Here is a 22,190-nt window from a genome sequence, read left to right as displayed (position 1 = left end):
TTGTGCAGAGAATATTTTTTAGCTTAAGTTTTTTTCCTATATCCTTAACCACTAAGGACCATGAAGTCAAGTGGTGGACAATGAAAATAGTGACAAAAGTAAAGTGCTTAATTGTTGAAATGCATGATAATGGTAGAATGTCAATATCAGGTTTGGTCCAGTGCATATGAACAAATGTGGCTCTAGTTTCTTATTTCAGCTTTATAAGTGACTGACTATGCAGTGACACAAGTCTACCTAAGTGTTCTTGATATTGTGTCATGGTTGTATTTCTAAATGCCATATGTTTCTGCTTCGTGGAGGTTTGACATGGGTCTGAATATGTTGTAATTTATTTATTTATATTAAACAAATACATCTCAAGACTTTAGTAGTATATATGGGTCTATTAAAGACCATCGTATTCCAATAAAATGGGGACTTAACTAAAGGCAAAATACACAAACTCTAAAGAAACATTTTTTTATCATATGAACAATAAAACACAAAGCCACGAATTAAATATACATCCTTCCCCACTACCTCACTGAGCATTTAAAAAAAAACAATTCAGAGGTCTGAAGGAAACATGGAAATCTTTAAAATGCCTTTTAGGACTGGGGAACAGTTTCACAGCAGCTCAAGTGAGCCTGCAGTTATCCAGCACAGTCCTTTCAGCTATGGCCGCAGCTCTCCCTCCGCCTTCCCCTCTGCTTTCCCCCTGGACCTGGCTCACAGTCAGGAGTATCTGTGTCGCTGAGCCATCCCTCAAACCGATTCCTGGTGTTTCTACTTATAACACAGTTCAGCCTTTACGTTTCTGAAGTTTTCTTGCAAACTTAAAATTGTATTCTTGAATACTGTGCACCAGAGGAATAATAAAGCTGTTGTTGCTTCAAAGAATGGTTGTATCTGTCTCTTTTTTTTTGTCCACCAAGGTTAAGGCTAGTGCCCCATCTTTCATCTCCAGAGGACTAATTACTGTTTTCCAACAACCGTGCATATTGGAAGGAGATCTCAGTGCTTTGGGGTGTTGATGGGCAATAGAACAAACAGTGCTGTGCTAATGGCTCAGGGAAGCTTGGTTAAGGGATTTGAGGGAGGGATATTTCCAGTAGGTTTGTTTATTTTTATATAAGTAATGTACAAATTTTTCAAAAGAGAACATTTCGGAACTGAAACCCTGAGGCCCCTGAATGTACCCAACTCAAAAACACACAATTACAATCTTTTAGACGTTGAGATGAAAGGAAAAGAGAATTATTTACTTAAAAAAAAAAAAAATCAGGGTGGAGGGTAGAAATGGGGTAAAAAAGGAGGCATAGTCCACTGAGTACTAACAGTCATTCTGTCCAAATATAGCTCCTCATTGTATATGCTTCAAATACACGTGGGATTAAATTTGAAAAACATCACAGTTACGTTCTATTAAAGAGTTTATTATCAAATTTACTACCAAATGTCAGAATTTAATTTAAAACTAAAATTCTCAGTGTGATAAAATACAATAGCACTACCCATGCTGCTATTCAAGAATGCTTTTTGAGATTTCAGAACATATTTTGCAACTGATTGAAAAAAAGTGGGTAGAATGCATGCTGCCCCCAGAAGAAATTAGACTTGCCCAAAATACGTCAGTGTCTTAGATATCTCTATTTTTACCTTCCTCTGTTGCCTTGTACTTAAATTTAGAGCTAGTTAAATATTAGGTTGGTGCAAAGGTAATTGCAGTTTTTGCAATTAATTTTAACCATTTAAAATCACAATTACTTTTGCACCAACCTAATAGTTAGGTAACCAGAATATTGTTATTAAAGGAACTAGGAGCTTATGTAGACTTTTAATATTACTATTATTAAGCTTCTTTCTTAAAAACAATGGATTCAGATATTTAGATATTTGTTTGTTTGTTTGCTTATGAGTTTGGTGGTCAACTATTTGGCTGTTTAAAAGTCCTTTTATAGAAGTTAAAGTTTCAAGGTTAATCATTCTCTATGTCTTGCTCTTGTCTTATTTCTATGAAATCTTTGTTGTCAGATCTGCAATATTTAAGTGTAAGTAATATGCGTTCTGCATTTACACATTCTTATAACCATCACTTCTAAATACACAGAATAGTTCAGATTGGGTCTCTCCATCACAGATATTTAAATTGACCCATATAGTCATCCTTCTACCGAAGAAAAAAACTGTAGCTCAGGACAAAGGGAGGGAAATGATTGAACTTGTTTAGTGAGTAATGCAGAATGTAGCAAACTTTTTCAAGAAACTTGAAATTATTTGGGACATCTTATTGACCTTTGACCATCAGTTTCCCATTTTCACCCTTTGAAGACATTTTGAACTAGATTCCAGGGAATCCAAGATAAATATACCCAATCTATCCTCTGCATTATAAGTTACAGTCAATGAAAAATGGATAATGCAGAAGTCACAAGGCAACCGAGTATGCAGTCAATTTCAAGGATGCACAATTTTAAAACAATGTGATTATTTAACTCTTCTTCAAGGGGTTATGGCATCGTTCTTGTTTTATAGTTCCAGTCATCTTATTGTGCAAGGATCATTCAGTTGAAATATATCCAAATAGAGCCATATGCTTTAAATTGTCTTGTGACTAACTTTTAAAACTCTGCAGCTATGTTGCATTAAAGAGTTTATAATCAAATCCACTATGAAATGTTGACATTAAACTTAGTATGACAGAATAGTACTATCAAGGCTGTCATTCAAGAAATTTCAAACCAGAGTCTGTCTTCAGATGAATTTTAACTCACAGCAAAGGCCTGAGACATTTTAGGTGGTTCACAAATGTAACTGTTTATCTGTGAGAAATAACATTTGATTGCTTACAAATCATATAGCCCAAACTATTAAAGAAAATCATCAATGATATATATGTGTTGAATTTTATTTAGAACCCCCACATGGTAAGCCAGAATCTCTTCAGGAAGGAAAAGGGAAGAAAGGTGAAACTTCACTCAAAGGAAAAGGTACAGCAGACAAAGGTAGATAACGGTAATATGTAATTCTGCATTTTCTAACAGTCTCAATGAAAAGCTAGATTTGTATAGTAGTATACGTTAAATATTTCTCTCAGGCATTTGTAAACCATAAGGCTCTCCCAAAGAGTACAACCTCAGTGTTTCTGCAGCCTGGCTCTCAGCAAAGTCCTGCTGACACAAGTGATGCTTGTAAGGAATAATTTAGAGAATATCTAATACAGAATATCCCTTCATCATAGATATTATAGGTGTTATCCTTGGGCTAAGCTATGCCAATAGAAAGCTACATACTGAACCATATTTCTCGGGCACCCATGGAACTGCTTTCATTGATAAGCACTTTGGTATAAAGTCCTTAACTGCCTCTATGACATAACACAGCAGTGGAAGTGAGACTTTCATGATAAGGGATAATATGAAGGGATAATATGCCCACTACATCATTCAATGGCCCCTGTATGAAATCGTAGGTGGCAAATTTCACTCAGAATCAAAGGACAGGAAAATCTTTCTTCCTCTAAGTGATTAGATAATTAGCTAAATTATAGCGTTTCTTTTTCTATTTTGGCTGTCTAGAAGTTCAGAACCAAATTAGTGCTTCCAATTTAATATCTGTGCAAGGACCTATATTTCACTATCTGCCTTTTAATTCATCTCCTGGTTTTGACCTTCTACTTTAAGTTGTGTTTTTCCTGACCCTAATTTTATTTAATTCTTTTTACTTTATTTTATTATTTCTGTGAAATAAGGGGGATATAATTTTTTTAAGTAATTGACGTTGGTAGAAGAAAATTCCAGCCTCTAAAAGCATATTAGTTGAAGCTGCAATAACAACTAATTAATTACTGAAATGCAGTGTGGTTACAGACAGTTAACATTTTCCATAGTATGTTTAAATGAGTTGTCAGAGATTGTATAACTCTGTTTAACTTTTCATTACCAATGACCAACATAGTTGGTACCCAAGAGTGTGCAATGTTCACAAAATGATGTACTAAAAATCATCTTTATTTTTGGCATCTAAGATTCATAATCATGATTTTCAAAAAGAATCCCACCCTTCTCTGATTACATGATGTGATTGGCTTATAACTGGAGCCATTTGGTGAGTTAACACTGAGATAAAAATTTTAGCTAAAAAGTTAAAGGCTATAATTTATGCTCAGCTCTCACCTATTTACTAATAGAAAAATAATTTTCACACTTACATTACACATCCCTTGTTTCTCATTGTGATCAACAAAAACAAACGAAGGCTCACCATAGAATCATCAAAAGTAGAAATTAAGTATACCTATGCATATTAGGTACCAAATCATCAAGTTAGGCAAACACTGCACATGCTTTAAGAGCATCCTTGGTTCTTGGTTAAAAGAATATACACTCCAAATGAACCATGAGCATATACAAGTTCAACCATATGTAACTATATGTACTGGAGCCCTGTAGTTAGCTCAATTTAAGTAACTCCCAAGGACTTTCAAAAAATTTTGCTATTATTTTACTGAAATTCTCTGGTGTTTAATAATACTTGAAATAGGCGAAAAAGAAAAAGAAACCCATTCCAGTTTCACATTTCTAATTACAAAGTTCTTCTTCTTAGGAATTCTTCTTGGAGAAATTTATCTTAAAATGGCTATAGTGTTATCACTTTTATTTCACCAGAGATTCAGGTCAAAGGATGAAAAGTCATCATATAGAAAAATATATGTGAACATTTTGGTTATTGACTGAACAAGGATTTTCTTAAATTTTCCTAAATTAAAAAAAAAAAAATGATCTAGATATGGGACTTCAGACCTGTGGATGATGGACACTCTTTTTAAATGTATAGGTAGAAGTCACCTAAACTATCCAGAAGATAGAATTCACAATTTCCCCTCTACTTATAATCCATATATTTTTAACTAGTATAAAAGTAGAAGATATATGTACTTCCTAAATAGCATTATTATTAAATAATACTCATTAAAGAAATATATTTTGGGGAAAAAACATGCTCCCAACTTTACAGGCATCTATAAAAACTACATGTAAACTCTGAATAATTAATGGAAAGGTAAGTGGAATTTAAACAGAATGAATTTCTAAACTCTAATAGCCTTGATCATTTAAGGAAATATTGGTTCTTTCCAAGTTAAGGACTTTGGTCGGTCACAAAGTCTTTCAGAGCATAAGGGTGCCACTTAACTGGTCTAGACTCCCCTCTTGATGCTGTCACCGAAAGTCAGCATGTACCATTTCTGGATTCTGAACTAAAATGAGGCTCTTTCTCCTCCTTTTCCTCCTCCTCTTCCTCCTTCGTCTCTCTTTCCTTTCTCTCCCTTCTTCTGTCCCCCCCTCCTCCTCTCTCATGCCTTAATTCACTGAGGTTTACAGCAAAGCAGTTACCTTCATCTAGTTTCCTGCTCATGCAGGGAATGTGGGGATATTCAGAAGCGACAATTCTCCTTCTCCCCCTCCCTCACCGATTCTGGCCAACTCTTAAAATAACTTCCTTCCTCCCTGCTCTTCCCCTGGACTCCAAGGAACACCCAGAGAACCACTCCTGGTATAGCTACCCTCTGTCTCATTCAGGGTAGGGAGTTTAATTTGCCAGTTTTTGAAATAGGAAATGAAATGTACTTTGCTCCAGACTCTAAACTTCGTAAGCACCATATGTTCATTGTGGAAGCAAGGACAGAGATGAAAATAAAATATCAAGTTGCTTTTCATAGCCAAATGAATGACAGAAATTGGAATTGCTTTAAAAAAGAAAAAAAACCTGTTATTGGTATTATTGGTTAATTTGGGAGCTGTAGAGAATGAGATTTTTTTATTTGGCATGGCTGCCCAAAATTGCTTAAAAAGTAATTAATGAATTGCCTGAAGTCCTTGGCAATCGTAGATTTAGTTGTCCACCTAAGTAGATGGTCCCCTTCATCTACATGTAATGGAATGACTTACTATGCATGTTTAAGGTTCTCCTAAAGGAAAACCACAAGGAGGCAAAGTAGCAGTAAAGAAATTGCCTGCTGAATCTACAGAATTGTCACCTACTCCAACGGTGCCACCACCACCTAAGCCAGGATCAGAAGAATGGGTCTATGTGGATGAACCAATTCCTGAGGTACGGCAGTTTACATTCAAGCTAGTAGAATCTATTATTTTTCTTGTTTATAGTAATATTCACACCATTATTTGCACCATCCAGAAGGCCTTTCATAGCTGGATATAAATATATAGTCATCAAAAAACCGAGATGATTTTTGAGATTACTCGTTGAACCACATCTCCTCCTTTCTCCTCTCCTTCAAGTTTCTGAATCATGCTTTCAGCTGCTGCTACTGAGTGCTGAAATGAAGGGAACAAATAGGTTCTGTGAGGACCAATTTTCTCCCCAAGGACAAGTAGAAATGCAGTTTCCTGGAAGAATGACTTTCCTCAGAACACATATCCAGCAAATTATCTCTCTTTATCCATGTTCTCATGCCCACATCATAATGCTTTCAAATCAAGTTTAACCTCTGACTTTTTAGAAATAGAAGAAAATTTTTGAAACTATACTACTAAAAGGCAGTTTTCTAGCTGGAGAACTTTCAGTGGGTACACTAGTGCAAGGCAAGGAGGTGCTCCAGGCAAGCCCTGGACGCTCCAGCCAGTTCTTTGTTCCCTGACAACTGCAAAGCCCAGTTGCCACGTAGGCGTATCTGGTTTCTTTCATAGACAAATCATCTTAGGAGAAGCACAAAGAATAGTCTTTCCTTTAAAACTTTTTAAAAGACAACGAGTTTTTTTTTGTTTGTTTGTTTTTTTAAAGACTCGGTCCCTCTCTTCTTCACTGCAGTCCTAACTCGGCCCTGACCATCTGTCCCAGACATTTGAGACCCAATTATGAATTGCAATGACTGTGGTGTTGGCTGTTTTTATTGAGGCTTCCTGGGCAAATATCATGTCTCCTAATTAGATTATAAACAATTTGGGGGAAGGTCAGAATATGTGAAATAATACACTGTATTCAATACGGAATCAAACACCGGGCAGAGGGCGTAACAGATTCTTAATAGGGCTCTAATGAATAAATGAATGAATTGACATTGAGGAGGGAATTACAACAGAAAATAAAGATGAGAACACTGAATTATATAATGGATGTATGTAACTGATATTACTCAGCGAAACACAAGCTACTTTTAAAAATAAATATATTGAAAACCTGTCATAGAAGTAGGATATAGAAGTGAGTTGGGGGATGGGAATAAAATTAAAATAATATGATTTGTCAGGGGTGGAGAGTGAGAGACAAAAGTATTGAAATTCTAAACTCTAAACCTTGAAGCCCTTGAGAGAAATAAAATCATAGAAGACAAAAAGGAAATAGAGGACAGAAGTAAAAAAAATAAATAATAAACATTAACAATGAGATATGGCACTAACTCCCAGGTAGATTTCCTAGCAGTCAGGATTCCGGCAGAAATTAGATGATAATTTAAGGAGAGTTGAATAAAGGACTATTTACATGTATGTGGCCAGTAAGTAAGGAAACCTACAAGGATTAGATCATTACGCCTGAAAGAGGGATAGCTGGGAGCCATTATGGCCCGTAGTCTGGAGAAGGTAAGGAAAGGGAGCAGATGCAAGACCCTCAAGAGGACCTCTGCATGGAGAGGGCCATCTGACAGGAACTGTGGCCTTCAGCAGAGGGATACAGCCACCTACATTGACCCAACAGAAGAGAAAAGGGAAATACTTAACCAGACCTCATGTTCTTCCTGCTCTTGCATCTCTTGCCCAGGAGGTGGAAGACAAGGGAGTTTCCTGAAGCAGTTCTCGTTAGTCTTCCAGGGCCCCGAGCAGGGTGGACAACAAAAAATAGGAAGGGACAATAAGATATACGGTACAGAACTCCAGTTATCTAAGCAAAACTATGTAGAGAATGCCTTTTGCTACAACTAGAAGTAGCCTAGAGCTTGAAAACAAGGAAGGCCACGTGATCCATTCTAGTCTTTTCTCCACTTTAAGCATTTCACACATAAGTTGCAGAGTTTACCTGCCAAGGACGAGGAAAGACAGATGGACGTCCAGTTAAATTTGAATTTCCGATAATTGATTAATTTAACTGAGCATCTTATACTTTATCTGGTAACCCTAGTTCCAGGCCTTCCAAGGACCCCGGCTCTACCTTACCTCAATAGGCAACAAGGAAAGAGAAAGAGAGAGAGAGGTTACTTTCATATCTGGCTCTCTCAGGTGGAGACAGCAGCCAAGTTCAAGGAGAAACTTTGTCCCTCTTTCATTGCCAGCAAGGGAAGGTGCAGAGAGAACCAAAGGAGGCAGTCAAAGTGAAAGTTCTTTGTTTTCTGTTCTGAAGCTTTGGAGAATATCTGCTTTGCCTACCAATTTCCTATTATGCTCAGTCTTCTCCAACGAAGAGAATACTATTTAATTGGAAAGGATGGATCTGAACATCTAGTCACATCACATAAGTTCAACTTCCCAGACCCAGGAAAATTACACCTGGTTCTTCCAGAGACTGGAGGAACCTAGAGATATGATATTATCAATAATTCAAAGACATCACAGAGGATATGGGAGATTCCTGAAGACTGGATGTAGGAAAATGCCTAAATATTTAATGAAAGACAGATGGGATGTAGCAACATATAGACCAAGAATCATGTCTGATCCCTGACAAAATTCGAGAGATAGTTATTAAATGCATGACTTCAGAGCACTAACAAAAAACGAAACTGATCCCCCAGAGCCCACACAGTTCACCAAGTCCAGCTGACCTGGCCCGTTCCTTTTCCGTGATAGCAAGGTTGGATAGGCAGGTCAGAGAAGTCCCACAGACATCGCATACGTTGAGTTCAAAATAGTATTTGACAATTTCTCATGAAGTTCTTGTAGATAGTGAGAGCTGTGAGCAGGATGTTAGTTCAATTGGGTCCATTCTTATGTGGGAACTCTTCATGCACCAAGTGTTAATTAATGGATTGAAGTCAACCACGTGGGAGGTTTAGTAGTGGACTTATTTAAAATGGTCTTTATCATCATTCTGGATAACATATCCTTTAAGAGAGATCACTGACAAAGTAGAAGCCAGAGGGTGGAACTAGGTAAGAAAAAGGCATCAAAATAATGTCAGAGTAGCATTAAAGGAAGTGTAAATGTTTCATTTAGATGAATGAATACTTGAAGTATGGTTGGATATAGAATTGTAGGCTTTTAGAACTATATGGAGCCATCCAGTCTCCTAAAAATTTAACTGGTGATAAAATTGGGTTCAGGAGAGTCAGCTTACACCCATGTTAACATTTATGGAGCACCTGTTATATGCTGCAGTAGACGCTGGGCATCTCCAAACAAGCAAGTTTCATCCTGAATCTCAGCCCACCTCTCCTCACTAATGTCTTCACATATTTGACAGGCCGTCATAGGAGAGACTGTATGAATGTAGTCTGTCCTTCTCCAAAGGGCACAGCTAGGCTGCATGGACACTACAGCAAGGCAAATTTCTGCTTAACACAAGGAAGAATTTTCTGTGAATTATGTGACATTGGAGGGAGCTGCCTTGGAATGTTGTACTTAATGCATCATTGAGAGCCACAGGGAGATTGGATAATCTACCTCTAGTATTTGGCATTTCTACATTGGAGAGAAAATTAGCCCAGATTACCTCTAATGTCCCTGTGTGTGATTCCCTGAGTAAATAAATGCACAGCCAATAAGGGAATAATGAGTTCAGCAAGTTTATATTGAATATAATAGCTTTAGTTTTATTTCATTTTGATTATTTCATGTTTTTAATTGTTTATTTGCATCATTAAAGATAACATAAAAGAAACTTTCCAATTTTCATGGTGCACAGAGCAAAGATAAAAATATCCTGGGTAAATTCAGAGAAATAACTTATTATCACTCTGACGTGAGCACTAGGTGTTCTACCTACTAGGCAGTTTTCCAACTTAGGCAAAATGTGACATCTGTGACAATTCAATTCATTCATTCATTCATTCCATAAATATTTCTTGAGCACCTACTTTGTCCCAGACACTGTGGAAATTATAAGGAAAACTGTAAAGTGGCGAATAAGACAACCATTGTTCCTGGCTTTGTGAGATAGATGTTCTCAGAAATTAGCTGGAGGAGGGGAAGTAAAAAAGGAGCAAGAAGCTTCACAGAGGATGTTTTAAGTATTTGCAAGTGTATCTTGATCACCTTGTTTAGTATTGCTCTTTTGACTCAACTATTCAGAAGAATTTTCACTTTGAAATTATGATTTGTATGCTTTCCTATTTCACAGGAAATGCCTTCATTTTTAGTACCTTACTGGCAGCTAATAGAAACTTCCTATATAAACTCTGTCAAAACAGTACTCGGGCATTTGCGAGAAGGCCAGCATGCTGTGCTTACTTACTTCTATGAGATTAAGTAAGTAAAGTTTCCAAAGTTCGAGTTTTGCAGTTTACAGGCATGACATGTAAGCGCTGTCTCATTCTCTTTGTGCCTCACAGAGCAAGTTTTCAGCAGTTTCTAAGGCGTCCAGATCACAAGCAAGATTTTGTATCTCAGTGGCAGGCTGATTTCAACTCTCTTCCTGAGGACTTGTGGGATGATGAGGAAACAAAAGCTGAACTACACCAAAGAGTGAATGTAAGGGAATCTGGGAGCAAGCAGGCCGGGGTCTCCACACTCTCAACCCTCGTACTGCAAAACCTTAATTCATTCCCTTTTTACTTTCATGAACATGTGAGGATGAAGAGGCAAATGGTTTGAAAACTTGCCTTTCAAGAGTGGTTGCGGAAAGGCCCACTGCAAAGGTGACACTTGAGCAAACTCAGTACAGAAGTGATTGAGTGAGCCATGTAGATATTTGGGGGAGGAGTGTATCAGTCACAGGGACAAATGAAGGCAAAGGAACTGAAAGAGGAGGAGACTTGCTGTTTGAAGAACAGCAAGGAGACAGGTGTGGTTGGAGCACAGTAAGCATAGATCAGAGTGTCTGGTGATGAGGTCAAAGAGATCACAGGAGACTAGATGACCTAAGGCCTGGGAGGTCATTCTTAGGATATTGGTGTTGATTTGAATGACAGTCAAAGTCTTGGCTGCTGGGTTCTTTAAAAAGCCTATAGTAGAGTAAAAGCAGCAGGGAGACCAGTTAGGAAACAACTGAGACGCTACTGCAATTAAGTGACTTACTTGGGTGAGTGAAGTGCTAGCGGATTTAACCCAAGAGGTATTGAATTAACAATGTCCTAGTAAAACTAAAGTATTTTACCTGTTCTTAGACATTCCTCAAACAGTAATTAATAGCTATGTAAATCCAAAGATTATCTGCCTTTTCTATCTTTTTTCTACTTATTTATAGTGCCAGCCCTCCTCGAAACTTCCCCATATCAGTCAGGTGATTGTTGGTAGAATGATAAGGTTTTTAAGTTAAAAATATCTTAGGTGGAATTTTTTTTCTAATTCCAAATGTATCGTATATTTATTGTAGATAAATTAGGTAATAAAAAGAAGCAAAATTTAAAATGGAAAATCCATAATCCCATTGCCATTCGTTAACTATTGTTATTACCTTGGGGCAATTATTTTTGCAAAATATGTGACTGTAATATACATTTTGTTTTTTAACATTCTTTTTCACCAATATTACATGTTTTCTTATTCATCTACCTTATTATTTTTATGTCTCAAAGATATTTCATTAATTGACTATATCATAATATATTTAACAAATTTCTATTATTAGTCATTTCATTAACAAATATTTGCTGAGCACCAACTTTTTATTCGATAGAATTATACAGTAAAATGTCATCAGCTAAATATTTACCACATCCTTAGTTATTTTCTTGGGCAAATTTCTAAAAAAGTGGAAATTGCTGATTCTAAAATTATGGTTAGTTTTTAAACATATTAAAAACTTGCAAATGTCACTCGAAGTAACAGATTATGAGAATGCACCAAATATTGGGTTCTACCTTTTTTGTTAATCTCTGCCAATTTAATGGGCAAAAATATGGATATCTTCTGTTATTTGCATTTCTGTTTTTACACTTGAAGTTGACCATTTTTTCCTAAGTTTGCCATCTATTTTTCTTCTTCCTGAAGCCTGTTTATCATTTCTTTCCATTTTTATGTTGGGTTGTGCTCTTTTTCTTTTTGCTTTCCAAGACCTCTTTACATATTAAGGATATAAACCATCTGTTGGTCAAATGTTACAAATATATTATCAGTTTGATGTTTGTCTTATATTATTTGAGATGAGTTTTAACACAGAGAAATCCTTTAATGTTTATGCAGATAAATGTAGAAAAATTTTCTTCGTTGCTTGTCTTTGTGGTCAAGTTAGAAAATACATCTCGAACCCAAGATTATATATAATTTACTTAACATAATCTTTTAAACTTATTTTAATTTTAATTTATTTTAAGTTCTTTTTTCAGTTGGCTAAAATATGAACAATTCTTATATATATAAGATAGATAATAAAAAAGAACACGTGGTCTCTATTTGGCAAGTTCAATAAGTTTTGGCCAAATCAACTGCATTAATGATATTATAATTCTTTTTAGCAGTGACTCCTCAGCAGGAGTATATAGTAGAGAAACTTGTAAAGTTTTAAAAAATAAACCTTCCTTTGCTTTGGGCCCTCTGTCTGAACTCCTTAGGTTTAGGATGGGCCTTTATATACCATTCAGTTTTCAAAGTGTCATAAGTAATTCTGATTGAAACAATTGTTCTATTTTTTTTTATATTTTTATACTTACATGATCTTATAAAAACCGATGAAAGTAAGTTAAGAACCCCTATGACTGATATATTTCTATCCATTTCCTTGCTATAGTTTTTGATTTATAGATATTAATGCAGCAGCAGTGTTTTCTGAAGAAGGGTTAAAATACATAAAGCATAGCCACCATGAATGAAGTGAACTGTCATGGATTTGTGCTAAACATGGGCATGTGATTTGGTGTCTTTCAGACAGAGTAGAAGCAAAATAAATATCTGTTGAATGAAGGAATACAATACATGTGCGCTTTAGGTCTGAATTTTCTTTAGGAACATTTTTTAAGACAGGCAAAGGATTTTGGTTTTATTATACTGAGGTAATATGAGCCGTGACCCTAAAGCATAACGGTGATATATCTTTTTCTTCAGGACTTACGAGACCGCCTGTGGGACATTTGTGATGCCCGGAAAGAAGAGGCAGAGCAAGAGCGTCTGGATATCATTAATGAGGCCTGGTTGCAGGACTCCACTGGAATAGCAATAAACCATTTCTTCTCACTGATGCAGGTAAGGGCACCACTGGTAACGATGACACAGACTCTTTCCTCCACAGCCACTTTCCTTACGTAACAACTCTGGGAATGTGAGGGGTCTGTTCAGGAGTCGTGTTACTCTCAGCACTCTGTCAAGCTCCAACTTGCCAAGGAACTTAGCTGAAATCAATCATTTTGGCCCCAGCCCAAACAAGCACCAGAACTGGGAGCATCTCAAGCAAACACTCACCAGCCCTGCTTCCAGGAAGCCTAAGAGCTGTGGAGGGGACCCCAGAGATGGTGTCTCTACTAGTTGTTACCTCATCGTCCTCTCACAGCAGACACCCAAAGTAGTCAGCCAAAGCCTAGGAAAGCATCCATGCCACATGGGCTAGATCAGACTCAGAAGGCATTTGATTCCAGAAAAAGGTTTATGTCTGGATTGGAAAAGCAAGACCATTCATCAGGACAACCTGATTAAGGTATATTTTGCAGACTGTTTAAATAGAAAATCGCACTGGACAAGAAGACAGATTTTCTGTTAACAGTGGGGAGGGAGTACAGACCAAGTCTGGATACTCAGCTCTGCTAAGAATAAGGGTAGAGAGTGTTTAAGAGCTGGGGTGGAGGGGAGAGCAAAGTAGTAGGCTATCTGTGTTTTCTAACTGACCTCGCCTAAAGGGAGAATAACCTTTCTCCTATCTTCGTGACAGGAGGGAGTTTTACCACTTGGAGAGAATCACCCTCCCATGTGAGGCCCCTCCCCTCCCAGAGGAACTGACACATGAGGGCTCTCTCCTTTGTTGCTCCATTTCAAAGAGATGGTTCTCAGATCCCGGAGAAAGACAGTTCTGGGTTCTAAAACTAGCAAGCTTTTTAAAAGACTTACGTCTCAAAGAGACAGAGAACAGATTTATAATGACAAGTTTTCTGAAGTAATACTCTAAGAACAAGGACGTCAGGAGCCTAGAGTTAGGAAGAAGCCCATGTGACATTTAGTCAAGCTGAGGGGAATATAGTCTGTCTTGGTCAAGCTGTGTCTACAGGAGTATTTCTTCCTAAGAGAATAGCATTAAGAATAGAGAATGGAAAGGGGGACATTTCTAGTCTTCAGCTGATTAGCTTACATGAGGAGCTACTGCAGGAGATGAGAATATTTATTTGATAATCACTAGAGCTAGCATATAGTAGGTGTTGAATAAATACTTGTTCCACAAATGACTATGAATGCTAGTACTTCCAGCATTCAAAGGGACAGACCCCTGGGACTGCAGCAGGTTGGACCACAGGAGGCCTGAAAAGTCAGCAGAGACCTGAGAGGCAGGAGCAGCCTCACCAGTTACCAACTCTGGGATCCAGATGGGAGCTACAAAGCATAAATTGTGCTAACGATTAAAGTGAGACTCCCAAAGCAGCCAGAGCCAGTCTGGGTAGCATCCAGGATACCAGTTTGGGCAAGCAGAGACTGAATGTTGGAACAGGTGTGTCAAAAGCTTATAGCACAAGTAACTGAAATCCAATAATGCAGGTAAAGGGAATAGAGCTAATTTTTATGAGTCATTCTCATTCGTCTGAGCAATATATGCTTCTTTTGGAAATGATGTAACTCTTACATCTCAGCAATACCTAGATTTAAGGCTCTCACCCTGAGAAACTGAATCCACATCTAAAACCAACCAAGGGAAAGGAAGATAACAGTCTATAAGACAAGTTTTCTACAAGATAAATTTTAGAAAATGCGGTCCTAGATGATTTCAAAAATTCCTTTCAAAACTAAGATTTTGGGACAAGAAAAATGATAAGAAAGAATTAATTACTAGTTATCATAAATGTGAGCTGAACGTTAATCGATTCTGCTTATATGAGAATATTGGATATAGAATGGAATCTTATTCATAGGTAGTTATATATGAATCAAATTATGCCCCTTAAAATAAATTAATCTTTTATATAAAATAATATAATAGGGCTAGCTTACCTTGAACACTGTCTCAAATACCAACTACATAAAATAGGATCTACTACATTTAATCATAATTAAAGAGTTCTCTAAGTTAAGGAGGAAATAAGTTCCTTATTTTAAAATTTATTTGCCAAATAATGGAACGCTATAATTCAATGACTAATATTAGTTTGGTGCAAAAGTAATTGCATTTTTTGCGATTATTTTTAACCTTTTTAACTGCAATTACTTTTGCAGCAACCTAATAATTTTTTTATAACCTTGCAACACATTCCTTCAGTTCCCCAAAGTTATTTGTCAATATCCAATTTGTACAATTTGGGATTACATTTGCATGCTACTCATTTTAAGTGTGGTATTTATTGTGTAGGTTCCCCTGAGTAGAATTTACAAGACTCATTTTCTCTCTACTATTTTACCAAATCTAAGCATGACAGGTACAAACACTTACTGTCAAGCTGTGAAATTAGTCCATAGATGAATATGTTAAAACTCAATTTGGTTTCTCAGCCAAGGAAAGAGACAAATGTTTAGTTTTCCTCATTATTTCAAAGAGCTAGTTTGAAAAGTTACTGAAGTACATATTTATGTTTAAAATCCAAGTGGAGTATTTAAATATGTTCCATAATTTAAAACAGTATATGAATGGTAATTTTATTGTATACCACAGATTCAAATTAACCAAATGAATTTCTTCTTGTTTCATTTATTTAGCTAGAAACGTTTAATAATGCCGAGAACAGGTTTTTCAGGAGCAATTTGGCTTAGCTTTTCAGTATCAAAAACAGACTTACTGAAACTGTCCTTGTCTTTTGTTATCGACACAATACAAAGCAGACTTTTATTTGTTCCCAACTGTGAATATGGCAGTAAAAGACTATTTCATGTTTTATGAAATAAATGGCAACATTAATTGCTTGCAAAATACAGGGATCGCTTCATAAATACCCTTGGGTTAGGTTCAGCTGAGGGCTTTGAACAGTAGGTCAGTTTTGTTCTTTCTTAAGAAAGATGCTTTCTATAATTAACTAGCTATCATGGAATACATGAATATAAGAGCTTCAATCTTTAAGCCCTCGGGTACTTGTTTAAGTAACCCCACTAACTAAAGCAAAGTCTGGAGGTCGTGTTTACACAACCAAAGAGAAGCACAGATATGCCAACTGGTCTAATACCTAATGGGAGAACAGGTTGAAAAACTCATGGTCTACATTCGTGTATTTGGCACTGTGCAGGGTCTCACTATGCATGCATTTCATCATTACTGCAAAGGGAAATGACCTGGCTGGCAGGGAGTCACTTGTGAATAACTCATGCTCACCTTGCCACCTACTCCTCTGTGTTTCTCCATTTCCCTCGAGGCCCCTACTGGCAAAGCCAGCAGAGGGGTTTTGCTGTGAGCATGGAGAAGTGATCTCCCTACCCTGCATATTGAGCACGAATGGAGACTGTAAAAAAGAGAACAATTCATTATCACTTTGCCTTTCTGTTTGTCATTTCTCCACAATTAGAGGACCAAAACCTGGTCTTATTTTGTATTTCAGTTTTTTTGTATTTGTATTTGGTATTTATATGTATAATGAAATCCTCAGAGCACGTAGTACCACATTTGGAATCAGAAAACCTGAGAGCTAGTCCCCAGTAATTCTCATTAAGTAGTGACTGTTATTAATATTGCACAATATGACAATAAACTATTCTTACTTACATGCCCTATTTTAATTGTAAGTGTTGTATGTTCTTGCTTTGTTTGTTTTACCCTCCCTGATTCCAGAAAGGATTTGAAATGACCTGAAAACAATAAGGTTATATAGTGATCTGAGGCCCATTTCTTCTCTCTCTTGACTTCCATCTATTCCCATCATGTCCCTAGCAGGCCCATGTGTAAGCAAGAAAACACAAGAAGGAAAGTTTGTACTCTCTTCTTGATACAAATACAAGAGAAATGTTTAACTCAGCAAGCCGCTGAAAGAGAACTTTGAAACGAAAAACAATGAAACATTCCAAAGGCAGTATAAACCATCAGAGCCACCAAAAGAGGCCAAGTTCCCATGTCTACAGTAGCAGCGCATTCTGTTCTTAGCACAAAATAACAAGTCAGGCATAACAGGGAAGCTATTAATGTTGGTTAGTAGAATGAAACAGGCAAAAGAACAGCCAGTTCTTATTTTCTGCAAAACAACTCTGCACCAATCTTAGTCTCAAATCACTGCTATGAGTATCCACTGGAACTCTCTCTCAGTCAATCAATGTATCAACCAACCCACCAATCAACCACAGTCTAACATATATAGGGAAACAAGCACAATGTATTTTCACATAGCTTGTCTATTTTATTCCTTCAAAGACCTAATAATAATAATAACTATTAATTAATAACTAATAATTAGTAATTACTAATAACTAGTAACAATAACAGTGATATTATTATCATCATATTTGTATAATTCCAGTAGGAACAGAGCCTCAGAAAGTCAAGTGACATGCCCCAGTTCATATGGCAGAGCTAGCTAGACCAGAGTACTTCCCAGTAAAGGAATTCTAAATTGAAATTCTTTTTCTATTAATAAATGATGGGCCACCACTACTGTCTTCCAAAGCAAAATGTTGGGAAATGCATTGTATACTATATTAAACATCTACAGATGATCACACAACCTTTGCCTTAGCTTATTAGACACATGTATTTCATGCGTCTCGGACTGAGATTTAACATTACTTGATTATTGAACTGTAAATTGCCCTTGTGGGTGGAGGTACACCGAGTAGTAGACGCTCAACACAGTGCCTTCTAGGCAAGGTACCGTGTCAGAATTCCAAGCACTCTAAGACCCAGAGAGCCCAGTTCAAGAAACCTCATCTGATGCTTCCAAACAAGGCCAGCTGATTGTTTGCTGGGGTTCACAGTCAGCTTTCTGAATCATCGCTCTGTTCCCCAGCAACTGGAGTCTCCCAAACCAAACGCTTGTTCCTATTATTGCTCCTGACTCTCCTCCACAAGTTTCAGCAAAAGTGTCCTTAGAGCTCCTCTCTCCCCATTTCTTGCCCAAGATGAAAGCTCTTCTCACTTTTTATTGCCGAGGTGGGTCCCTCCGTCTTGTGGATCTCTCCCACCTCTGTTAGCCTTTGAGATCCTGGGATCCTTAGGGGTAGAGTATTCCAGGGCAGCTCCGAAATTTCTACATGGAGCGGCAGTATGGTTGAGAGAAGGAGGAGGGAGAGTTTAACGCTGTGTTCTCACAGCACTTTACAACACAAAGAGACCGCCTTCATCATCCATACTCAAGACTGGGGAGGCTGCTCGACATCTTCCCCACCCACCACGAAAACGTTGTTGCCTCACTGGGATACCCCCTTGCAGACCTCACATCTGTCACATCCTGCTTTTTAACTGTCCACTGGAAGCCAATACCAGTCATCTTAAAGTAGTGACACACAGACCTATGTGGTTTGCTTTTTCATGACTGATTTACTCCTTGTCAGAAGTTTACGCCCTGGATAAATTTCAAAATTGTGTTTGCTTAGCATTGCCATTGTTTAATCCCCTTCCTCACAAGTACTGAGCATGCAACCCGAAAATTACGTTTTGTCATTGTTTGCTTCTAGTTTCCACTTGTTTTTAAGATGTTCTAGACCACAAAAATGTGAATAGAGTCTTTTATAGTCTTTTTGCCATTTAAAGAGTTCTTCCAAGAAAACTCTGAAAACTGAGATTAAAGCGAGACAACAAAATTCACAAAGTAACATGGTCATGAAAATAGACTTCTGTTAAATAAAATCTTTATATTTCCTGTTTTTTTCTGTTTGTTTCCAAAGAATTCCTCTAGTATCTCGATCATCTGTTTCTCCGGATGTAACTACATCCAAACCCAAACCAAAAACCTTACTGAAGGGCAAAATCGATCACTCGCTAGAAAAAATAGAGTTAAACTTGGAGGCAGATGAGAAGCTGATAATGGACACCTGGCAGCAAGCTTCCTTCGCAGTATCTCAGATGGTAAGCCATGCTTGTCGTTACATTTTCTTTCAGTAATACCCATTCATTAAGTACCAACGCTGGTGACATGCCATGGGTGAAAAATTTACACAATGTTCGCAAGCATTGTATAAATTTATGCCCCCATTTTTTTTTTTTTTTTTTCTGAAAGAAATAGAAAGTGAAATAATTCAAACAGCAAACACATGAGATCAAGAAAGGCATGAACCAACTTTTAGGTTATTTTCTATGCTGGACCAGGCAAGGTTCCAAACAGGGGCCTAAGGGCCAATCAGGAAATATCATGGAGAGTAGGTCAAGTATAAGGCAAAGGGGGGAAGGGGCAAGCACCGTGGCCAAGTGGAAATCACACCCCTGTCTAAAGAGGTAAGTGCCTTACCCAATCCTTGTCATTTAAAATGAGCCCCAGCATGGCCAGATTTTCCAATTTTACAAGAAAAAACAGAAATTCTGATTTTTATGTGAAACCTACTGATTTTAACACGTTAGAAATAAAATCAAGTTTAAAAAAATTTACAGAGCCAAGCAGAGCATACATCTGCCCTATAGGCCTTTAGTTTAAAACCTCTGCTAGGCATTTTACATAAGTCACCTATGGGGTAATTATTAGTATCCTCTTTACAGTGGAAAACTAAAATCCAGAAAGGTTAAGAAACTTGCCCAAGGTCACTCAGCAGGTAAGTGTCAGAGATGGGACTTCAACCTGGGTCTCTAGGACTTGCAAGTTCCATGTCCTTTCCACCTTCCCTGGGAGGTAAAGAGATGACAGTCCCTGTATGCAAGGAGTCTGTACCACATCAATGGAGAAAGGAACAGCATACAAATAACTTTAGTCTAAGCAGAGGCTTCACCCCGTCCAGAGGCACACAGAGTTTACCTCGGATGACCACTGTTCCCACATTCTCCAGTTTCCATCTCCATTTTGTGTCAAGCCTTCTTCTAGTTTCTCTGAAATATTTCATTCAAACAGAAAGCAGAGTCAACTTTCCAAAAGATTTTGTGGAAGAGGCAGAAGAGGGGCTTGCATCACAATCTCGCAGTAAGCAATCAGCACTGTTGATTGGGCGTTTTCCAAGTCCCTTCCAGGCTGCTCTGCCTCCAGGGTTCTTTTCTCTGGCCTGGTCCCATAGCAGCCATAGTGCCTCCTTTCTGCCCTCCCTCCCTCTCTCTCTCTTTTGTTCTCCTTACTTCTTTCTTTTCTCCGTCTCAAAAGTGAACATAAACACCTCTCATTGTCTTGCTTCTTTTAAAAACTATTTTAGTGTGCGTTTTGACACACATAAGACAAAAATGCATGAAATATAATTGCATGGCTTAACGAGCCCACCCCAAACACATCCTCATGGAACCACCACACAGGGAGACATGAAAAGGTCTGCACCTGCCAAGTCCTTCTTATGCCCCTTCCCAGCCCTAACTCCCTCCATCCCCATGAAAGGGACCTTCCATCTTGCCTGTTTAGTAATCATTTCCTTGACTTTCTTAAGAGCTTTATTACCCAAATCTATACCTCTACACAGCATAGTTTAGCTTTGCTTGCTTTGAGCTTTAAATAATGGACTCATACCCTTTGTCTCTTTGGGCCTTCTTTTGCTCAGCAATATTTGTGAGATTCCTCCCATCCTCTTAAGTGTAGCTGTATTCTGTTCATTTTTGTTGCTGTGTAGTGTTCCATTATATAAATAGACCACAGTTTATTTAACCAGTCTGCTTCTGGTACACATTTGGGCTTCCAGTTTGGTGCCGTTATGAATATTGCTGCTGTGAGTATTCTTACACATGTCCATTGGTGCTCATATGCACCCATAACAGGTGTATATCTAGGAGTATGTGCTCTCTTCAATGTCAGTAGACAATACTGTACATAATACTTCAACTTTCACAGGTGACACTAAATCCTTTCCCCATCTCACTGCAGTATCAGTATCATCTTTGCCATGAGTTAGGTGATCACATATTATAAATTAGAGCAGCCGCATTGTCTATTTGTTTGTCTATCTTTGTACCCAGACCACACAACATCATACCATTTATTTGTTATCTGGATGAGCAAATGTTTCTACCTTGTCATCTGTCAAGAGCACCTTGGTTCTTCTAGGCTCTTAGCCTTTTCATATTAATTTCCAGATCAGCTTGTTAAGATTCATGAATAAGTTGGCTGTAGATTTTTTTTTTCAGGTAATATTTACCGGATTATTGAAATTCAATTTCATTTCTAGCCTACTATGAAGGGTTGTGTTTTTTTAATGAATTGTATTATCAAATGTCTTTTTCTATATCTATTGAGATTATCATATGATTTTTCTACATTTTATGTTAATGTGAAATATATTGATCAATTTTCTAATGTTAAACTTTCATCGCATTCCAGGAATAAGTCCAACATTGAAATGAAGCATCATCCTTCTTACCTATTGCTGGATTTGTTTTCCTAATATTTTGTTTAGAACTTTTGAACTTTTGTTCATGAGTGACAAAATTCAGTAATTTTTCTTTCTTATATTGTTCTTGTCAACTTTTAGCATCCAGGTAACACTAGCCTCACAAATTAAGTTGGGATATAGCTTTGGGAGGTTTTGTGGAAGTTGGAATTTTTCTTGAGATGTTTGGTAGCATTTACTAAGAAGCCATCTAGGCCTATAGTTTTGTAAGACGTCTATAGGAAGAGTTTTGTTACTCGCTCCACCCAAAGAGTCATTTTCTTTAACAGGTATAGCATACTTTCTATTTTCCATTTCTTCTTGGAAAAAAAACCTGGATTGGTTTTGGTAAGTTTTGTTTTGCTAGGAACTTTTCCATTTCTAGATTTCTAAATGTATTGGCATGAAGTTCTTTAAAATATCCTCTAATGTTTGTGTTGATATAACACAGTATATTGTCTACTTGATGTATCTGCATGATGTCCCTTGTGCCAGTTTCAACGCTGAATCTTTGTGCTTTTCCCCTTCGTTGATCAGCTTACCCAGAACTTCATCAGTTATATGAGCCTTTTCAAA

General features: G+C 37.4%; 1 protein-coding gene across 1 annotated transcript in view; it reads left to right on the top strand.

The window, feature by feature from the left end:
* The window catches only part of LOC109450219 (sperm flagellar protein 2), a 159,206-nt gene that overhangs the window by 86,702 nt on the left and 50,314 nt on the right, over nt 1–22,190 (top strand). The window contains exons 20-26 of the mRNA XM_074329218.1: nt 2,898–2,987; nt 5,945–6,093; nt 10,270–10,397; nt 10,481–10,619; nt 13,131–13,268; nt 15,912–15,940; nt 19,014–19,194. Of these exons, the coding sequence (XP_074185319.1) occupies nt 2,898–2,987; nt 5,945–6,093; nt 10,270–10,397; nt 10,481–10,619; nt 13,131–13,268; nt 15,912–15,940; nt 19,014–19,194 (854 nt within the window). The remainder of the gene's footprint in view (nt 1–2,897; nt 2,988–5,944; nt 6,094–10,269; nt 10,398–10,480; nt 10,620–13,130; nt 13,269–15,911; nt 15,941–19,013; nt 19,195–22,190) is intronic.

This window comes from Rhinolophus sinicus, linkage group LG03 (assembly GCF_036562045.2).
Source record: "Rhinolophus sinicus isolate RSC01 linkage group LG03, ASM3656204v1, whole genome shotgun sequence".
NCBI lineage: Eukaryota > Metazoa > Chordata > Mammalia > Chiroptera > Rhinolophidae > Rhinolophus > Rhinolophus sinicus.
The sequence above is the reverse complement of the archived record's forward strand: the minus strand, read 5'-3'. Positions and strand labels throughout refer to the sequence as shown.